At 37.8% G+C, this 8,429-nt stretch overlaps 1 protein-coding gene across 2 annotated transcripts; it reads right to left on the reverse strand.

Moving 5' to 3' along the window:
- Positions 1-1,845: 1,845 nt before the first annotated feature.
- il20ra (interleukin 20 receptor, alpha) lies at positions 1,846-8,394 on the reverse strand. 2 transcript variants are annotated; one of them, XM_084954071.1, is made up of 8 exons: positions 7,460-8,394; positions 6,666-6,792; positions 6,192-6,415; positions 5,936-6,111; positions 5,425-5,569; positions 5,018-5,154; positions 4,268-4,738; positions 1,846-4,102 (listed from the first exon to the last, which is right to left on the reverse strand). In XM_084954071.1, exons 1-8 carry the CDS (start codon positions 7,506-7,508, stop codon positions 3,902-3,904), a joined length of 1,530 nt encoding a protein of 509 aa, XP_084810197.1. In that variant the 5' UTR covers positions 7,509-8,394; the 3' UTR covers positions 1,846-3,901. The 2 variants fall into 2 exon arrangements, with proteins under 2 accessions (XP_084810197.1, XP_084810195.1); XM_084954069.1 differs by having other exon boundaries at positions 1,847-4,738.
- Positions 8,395-8,429: the final 35 nt, after the last annotated feature.

Below are 8,429 nucleotides of genomic sequence, written 5' to 3' on the forward strand. Positions count from 1 at the left end.
CTGACACCTGGAACAAAATTCAAGTTATAAGCATCCTAAATCTAAACCACATTACCATAAAAAAAAATGTGACTTCAGGGTAAACTTGTAATTACATAAGTTCAGTCTAACTTTGAGTTATTGTTCCTCAGTATTCTTGTCATTTTCCATCAATTGAATATTTCTTTTCTTTCTTCAAATAAAGTACACACAGGTGTCAGCAAAACCTAAACACTGAGATACACAATAAGCCAGGTTGTATTTATGTCTTTTGTGAAGTATACAGAGCTTAAAACCTCTGCAATCTCAAAAAGATAAAATGAATTGTAAAAAACAAAACAAAAATTAAAACCACGTAAAAACTGTCACAGTGGGTGGAGGAAGATGACTTGAATACGAGGACTCCAAAGAACTTAACAAACAAACTTAGTAATCAAATGACTACCCTTTAATTTAGGCTGGGTGCCAAAGTCTGTTGAACAAAGCAAGTATCCAGTGACAGAACACACAAGGGAAGGTAAACAGATATTCAAAGATCTAAAGAAAAGCATATTGTCATGAAATTATACCTGGGTAATCAGAGTGAAGTGCAGAGAAAAAATCAGAATAAACGATTATATAATGACACTATACATCAAAATAATACATTACATATCGAATTTTGTGTTTTTTATTTCTATTTTATTTTATTCCTAAAAACAATGAAAGTCATGCTGTGTAATAACACAATGGCAGTGCTAAATTTAAAAAAAAGTAATTGCTGTACTTTATTCAAACTTTATAAATATAATTTTGCAAAAGCGCTTTACTGACACTTAAACTTATCCCAGGCTGTTTTTGCAAGGCCTGCAGTGCTTGTTCGCTTGGCTCATGTATTAAAACAGAGACATCCATGCTAATTTATGAATTCAATCTTTTTATCTACATTTTATATGATATAATAATTATATATAATCAGATGGTAAAAATGGCTTTCATAAACACCAAGAATAATAAGTAATGAACAATAAATACATACATGTCTCCTTCTTTGCAAGCCACATATTCATTGCATTGAACCAAGTAATTAATTACTGGTACTATTAGCGTTACTTTTTGGAGAACAGTTCTTCACATATTCCCGTGACCCCAAAGTGCCACTGCACTCAAAAATGTTTTTGCAAAATTTACTGACAACAATGTACATGTAAGTTACACGTAAATGGCAGTTTATTCTGAGAACAGCTACTACATAATGAATATAATCAGTAAGGATATGAGTGTTTAAAAATAGTTCCCAAATGCTCTATAGACATTTAGTAAGTTCCTTGCAGACTGTTTAACGTATCTAGGAGGATTTAGGGAACAGACATCCATACGTACACAAACTTTGAGTGGGCCAGATAGAAACATTTGTCTAACCATACTTCAAAATTGTGTTATATTATGTGCATTTAAGAACAGATACTTTGGTGCCAATTCTGTCTATTTGCATAGATGCAGGCTGAAATAAAAGCTCGCACAAACCTGTTTCCTGCGTATAAACAAGCTGTCAACAGGAGGATTACAAGCTAAGTACAACAGCTTAGAACAGAAGAACAGCATGCTTGATCTCAGCATCCTTTGATTTCTGGAAGTGTTCCTGAGTCTTTGACAGTATCATGCCTTTTTTTAAAATGTGGTGCTACTACAGGGCCCAGAGATCAAAGTCATCCAATATTGATTTTTGTTCTTCTCCCTTGTGCACAGAGACTTCTCCAGATTCTCAAAAAAAAATTGATAATATTGTACTTTATTATGTACTATAGATAAAGTCTTCATAATTACACACCGAGAAACATCATTCTAAAAGTATTCCACTATTTCTAGATGTCGTTTTTTGGGCAAACCCATGCTCACCTTTTGAGAATCTTTGCCTCTGTAAGATGCTCTTTTCACACTCTATCATGTTACTGACTTGTTGTTAATGAACATAAATAGTTACAAAATGCTCTTCCAAATATTTCTTTTTAGTACCACTTACCTTTCTAGCTTTTTGCTGCCCCCCATACCCCCATCCAAACGTTGTGATGTGTTGCTGCCATCTAATTTAAAACAACCTAATAGTTTTCATGAAACAGTAAAGTGCCTCAGTTTAAATATTTGATATGCTCGCTGTGTTCGATTGTGAGTAAAATATGGGTTTATGACATTTGCATTGTACACAGTGTCCTAATGCCTTCTTAAAATACAAGGGTTTAACTGGACAACAAACTATATAAAGCTATAAAACAACAAGAATATCATGATTTTAAATAAACGGTTGCACCAAACTGAGTTCTGTAACTGCATTAACCTGAAACAACCTGTTTTAGATGTTATCAGTGTGCAGAATGGATGTTAGAAGTGGGTGTCAGAAACTAAATGTACCTGTTTCCCCTCTGTGTTGTTTTAGTAACACAAAGGTTAAGTTTGTACAAGAAGAAATAATTTATTCTCAGAAAGTCCCATCGAGCTACAAAGAGATGGTATGAGTCAGACGTTACAAATTAACATATTTTGGGCAGTTACAACTTCATGCAGGAACAGCACGGGCACAGAAAGAGGAACGGCGTTAACACAGACCACACTGATTTCCTTCAAAAAAAGTCAAAACAAAGTATAATTTATGCACAAATGTTCAGAAGTGCCAGTGAAAGCCTTTTGTGTACTTTGTAATGATCACATATTTTAACTGCTATTTTAAGCATTTTGTTGGTGTTGGAATGCAGGACTCACTGCAGCAAACAAGTCTGACAAGTTCTAAATGACAAAATGTAAAATATGTTCTGTTCAGCTCAGAACAGAAACAGCAAAAATGGAGAAGAACAAGGTAAAACCATAATGTTGTTAATACTGCAGGTGGGAATACATTTGCAAGGTTCAGAGAAGCGACAAAAGACGATATGATGGCATAATCAGATTTCACAGATTTAACCAGTTTTTTTTTTAACCCAAAGGCACAAAGGTAGTGGACACATACTGCAGATCATACAACTCATTATTAATCAAAGATGTTGTACATTAAATAAAGCAATAAAGAGTAAAGTGCCTCTTGTCATGATCATGTACAGTTACACTTCTCATTCCACTTAACATCATCATTTCCAGTTACAGAACAGATACTGCTGTTACTGGCAGTGAAAACGAGGGATTCGTTTCACAAACACAACAGCAAAAGGTGTATAGTCCACAGTATTTAAATAAAAGCAGGTTGAATGCTTTACTCGGAACAGCATGATGGACAAGCTGATAAAAAAAACAAAACTACCCACTGTAATTCAACCTTTACAAGTAAACACGGACACGTACGGTCATGCAACATCTACAATACACTGCGATCATACCCTTAAAAGTAAACACACGGGTAAAGTTTCCTATATAGGATTTTGCTGTACTTTCTATTTAAAAAAAAAAAAACAACCAAACAAACAATACATCTGATTATCTTAGAGAGATATGTCAGACACCAGTCCAGAATGAAGTGTAGTTTCTTCGTTATGTTAAGTTATGATCATATGTTGTATTATCTTCTGTCACTATCAGACAGCTACATGAGGATAAATACAGATTCAAAACAAATTACATTAAAATATACAGTGTATCTTGTAATTAAGATAAATACATATTTCCTTCAAAGTTCACCATAGTATGATTTCTTCATGTGTATATCAGTAGATTTTCAGCTATAAAGGTAACATTAAGTGAGTACTAAGTACTAAACGCTGCTTTTATCACACACTGTATGCATTTGAATAGAGCTGAGAAACTGTATACTGGCCATGTTTCCTGGATTATCTTTCAATAACAGGGTTAGTGCTTTTTACTGATGAATATCATCTACTGATCCATGGGGATCAGTCCCATTTGTTGAAAACCTTCTGCACTTCACTCCCTGTTTCCACCTTTCGTGTTCTAACTCTTTCTATTCCTCTTCGTCACTTGCTTGGCTGACAGAAACATTTTCTAGCCTCAACCTAGCTCTCGTCACATACTCCTCTTCACTCCGTCTTCTACCTCTCTCTGAAAGTAGAGGTAAGTGCAGTCCTCTTTCATGATTGACACTAAAGTCATCTACCGTGATGTCAGATTGGTCCGAGTAGGAGGCAGACATGTTTGGAATGTTCTGTGGGGCATAAGCAGAGATTAAAGGCACATTTTCACAGTTGTTTCCTTCCTCCACACCTCTGTTTGCCACTCCCTCCCTATGTGTGCTCCAGATCACTTCTCCATGCAGCTCTTCTCCCCTTTTTACTTCCTCCATTGTTTGCAGATTTAACCGAATGCTTACCAGTAAACTTTCAATCTGTCCATCCTTCTTTTTATTGAGCCCACATGTAGCTGATCTTGGAAAAGACTGTAAACCTGCAGATGACTGGCCATGTGTTTGCATGGGGGTTTGTTTGCATGTCCAAGAAGTGTTAGCCTGAGGAGCGTAAGCTCCACCAGAGTTAACGCTCTCAACTCTCCGGTCTCCATCATCTTGATTCCCTCCTCTTGCTTCCTCTTCTCCTTCAACAATGATTTGAGGAGCCATGCTGATACCCCCGTACTCAACGGACAAATCATCCAAGGGAGCCTCATGCCTCTGGGGCGAGTAGCTGGGTGGAGGATCCACAACTTGTAGAGAGTAGATGGGGTGTTCAAGGCCTGACATTGTGAATAAGTTTCCTGGTGGCTCAGGACTGATAAAGCTGATTGGGATGAGGTTGGAACTCTCAGGAGGGAACAAAATAGGAGACTTGTGAAAAGAAGGTGGGTTCTGGAAATTGGAAGGGAAGGAAAAAGGTATGAAATGTTTGATAATTTACCTTTGAAACACTACTCAAAGATATATCATTTAGGTGAAATGCAAAGCAGTAGTTTCAGTTTGCAAGTGCAATTATGTCACTGGTTCCCTAAGGTGAATTGTTAAATTCGTATTTAAACAACAACAAAAAAAAAAAAACATGCATTGCCCAGTCTAGTGAACCTACTTTAATTAAAGTTAAGTGCTGTTTAGGTATTGAATTGCAAGTATGTTTATATGCATTTCTATTACCAGTATATTTGGACTGTGTTGGTCTTTCCCAGACAGGTAGCGATGGAAAAGGTAGGCAGCTGCAATGATCATACCAATGCACAAAGCTGGAACAACAATACCCACAATCACACTCTGCAGCTGCTCAATCACAGGGTCTAGAGAAGAAAAAAAAGAAAAAGAGGGTGAAGTCAGTGAAAATATTTATTCATCCAGGGCTTGTGATGTGAAAAAAAATAATAATCTAAAATCTGAACCATTTCCTTGACCGACATATTTGGCTCACACAAGGAAGTACAATACACCTGCCGCACAAACACTAATCGCTCTCCAGCTTTGATATCATGTTTATTGACATTTTTTTCTACATTTCAAACAGGGAGCCGAATATTCTCATTTACAGACACGGTCACGCAATGGAGTTGTACCTTGAGGTGTGGTTATGCAGAGCCATGCAGAGGACTGGCAGTGGATTGGCATCGAGGGGAATTTCGACTGTGCAGAAAAGCAGTATTCCATGTTGTACTTCATCAGGCGGTATTTGTACACGCTGCCAACAACTGGGAAATGGTGCTAAAAACCAACAAGTGCACAAATTAGGCAGTGCCAGAGAGTGGGAAAGAATTTTGTAAAGAATTGCTGCACAAAAAACAAAAAGTTTATGCTTTGTGGGCGTAGGTTAGTTTGTCGTCATAGCTAAGCAGTTAAAAAAAAACTACAAAAAAATGAAGGTGTAGTAGTTGACTCAGTGCTTTACAAGGAAGTTTTCAATGTAATGTCTAGCATGTGCCTGACAATCCTGTTTTTGAAATGAAAGCAATTCAGGGCAGCAACATCAGATAGAGATTGTTTCACCTCTTCCTAGAATTTTAAAACTTTTCTTAGTATGCGGAATCAAGCTACAGTAGTCATATATATTTCTACTTGATTTATACCTACCGTTTGGTTCAGATGGGTGTTGCGAACAGAGAGGTTGTAAGTCATCTCGGGGTAGAGTGTCACCATGGAAAGCGCTGGGGTGTGGTTGTTTGATGGATACCTCATCGGTCCCTTCATAGTGATGGTGGCACTGTTGTTTTCAATTTCCACAGAAAGCAGTGGGGGCCCCAAAGTAGCTACGAAGTTGGACAAACCTCTATTGTTTAAAGTGTAAACATGTTAAATATGATGTAATGCTTTTGTTTCTTTAACTTACTGTCTATCTTTGGCTCAAATCTCCTGGGTGTGAAAGCCCATTTGGAAGAAGCCCATTTGGAAGATGCTCCCCTCTCCACAGCACGAACTTTGGCATAGTAACCCTGGTTCTCATCCCACATCTCACTGGTTAGATCACACCATGTCCGGACTATTTCTGTACAGTGCTGCACTGCCTTCCAGTTCACCCGTTTCCCCTTCTTACCTTGAATTCTGTCTCCATAGCTGGAAAAGACAAAGACCCACACATTCAGAGGTGAACTTTTGCACAGGTTGAGCAGAGTTTGCTTAAAATCACAGTCAATAAAGAAAATTAACTTAAACAAAGCAGATTGATTTTGAGGTCTTGTTGCATTTTATTTCTTTTAGCCTTGCTGGAACTTTTTTTTGTTGCCAATAAATCCCTTTGGGACTGCATCTAGGCTAGTTCTTGGGAACTATAATTTTTTATTTAAATTCTAAAACATTTACTCACATGGCATATTGCACTGTGTAGAGCATTTCATCTGCGTAATTGCCTTCTCCTGGAAACCACTGCAGCACGTTCCTCAGATTTACAGAAGAGAAGGTGACATTGATGGGGCTGGGAACAGACTGGGAGACTGAGGGGAAAGAGACAAGAGGTGAGGTGCCTGTCATCAGAATATACACTAGCTTCTAGTTGTCCTGACTGACCTTTAAACTTCCCCTGTGTTTAATGGTACTATTCAACTAGTTGTCCACATATGACCATAAGGTGTGAGCTGTCACTATGATTCACTGCCTTTCAGACTTTGTTCCACCTCACACAGTACACTTAGCTCCTTATAAATCATTTCAAGTAGGCAAACACAATAAAAGTGTTTGATTAAAGATTCTCTATGGGAAGATTATCCAGAGTATATTTTCTGTTTGCACACAGATCAAATAATGTGTTTTGTGCTTTGATCTCAGGATGAAAAACCTGAGTCTGTATAGTGAGTTTACACTTAAAGTAGAGCTAGATGGACTAATACATTTTTTGTGTTTTTGTGTTAACAAAACCACACGTGTTTGTAGCTCTAACAGCCGCTTTCTGTACTTAATGTGGAAGAACTAAATTACAATGTGTTAATTTCTTTAATGATCTCATCGTTGGCTGCATTGTTGTAGTATAAAAGTCAGTCCGCTTAAACTGAATAAACGCCATAAAACTAACTGGACAAAATGGAAACAGTGGAAACAAAGAAACCCAGCAGCCACAAAGTAACAACAAAGAAAATAGATATTAGCATTTAAATGCAGACCTACCTGTGGAGTGCAGGCTATAAAAAATGAATAATGTGAATATAGCCAACATCTTTGTACGGAGTCGTCATGTTTTCACAAAAACAAGAAAGCAAATACTTCCAATCCCCTCGGCAGGTTCCCCCCAGTTCCTCCTCATAGTACACCTGCCCGCAGTTCTCTCGATTAAAGGAAATTAAAACCACCCACTCAAGGTTTAAAGTGAAAGAATGTAGCTGAAGTCGGAAGGGCTACATGAAACTGCCAACCAATGAAACCCCGTGGATTCAGTTAAAGGAATCCCTGCGACCTGACAGGTTTCCTTGTTCCTTATGGGGAAAGGAATGTGACCTTACTCGTTTGTGAACAGTTCACCTGTGAGCCGCGCGTGGGCGTGTCGACGTCTATTGAGATAATAGGCTACAAAAATCTAAGCTTAAGTACAAGTACTTAGTAAACAATTAGATCCACTCCAATATGTGGAAAGAAAAAATACATTATACGTGACCCATTTCCAAATAAATCCGTGAACTGTGTTTAGTTTTGCGGTGGTGTGGCGTGTGGAGGCTGTTATGTGGGAACAGGTACAGTTTCCTTAAGATGTTCCTGTGGTGTTTATCCGGATAGCAGCCTGAGTAATAAGGTGCTCCATGTTATTTCCTTAGTACGTTTCCCCCCAGCTAATATCCTCTCTCTCTCTAAATACACTGTCAAATGAGATTAGATATTAAAAATTAATATTGACCCTACTGAGCTAAACCTGGGTAACCCATTTGCAAAGAGAAAGCTGTTTTGTTTAAAGTGTAAACATTTACTCTTACTCTTCTTCATCACACCACAATTATTCCACCACGAACCTCACGAAAGCTATAAACAAAACATGGAAAAAATCAATTAGCAAATATCGAGAAGAACAGCAGGTGCTCAAACATCGTCCATTGTGACATCCTGTGGCCACAGACCTGTCTTAGTGAAGGGACAGAATTTTTGAATA

Source organism: Perissodus microlepis, chromosome 15, assembly GCF_051167445.1.
Source record: "Perissodus microlepis isolate ML-2025 ecotype Zambia chromosome 15, ASM5116744v1, whole genome shotgun sequence".
In the NCBI taxonomy this organism is placed as follows: domain Eukaryota; kingdom Metazoa; phylum Chordata; class Actinopteri; order Cichliformes; family Cichlidae; genus Perissodus; species Perissodus microlepis.

Coding starts and splice junctions, on each gene's coding strand:
- il20ra (XM_084954069.1), bottom strand. CDS start 7,508: ATGTTGGCTATATTCACATTATTCATTTTTTATAGCCTGCACTCCACA. Junction 6,793..7,459: donor TTATAGCCTGCACTCCACAG/GTAGGTCTGCAT, acceptor CTTTCCCCTCAG/TCTCCCAGTCTGTTCCCAGC. Junction 4,739..5,017: donor AACACAGTCCAAATATACTG/GTAATAGAAATG, acceptor TCCAATTTCCAG/AACCCACCTTCTTTTCACAA.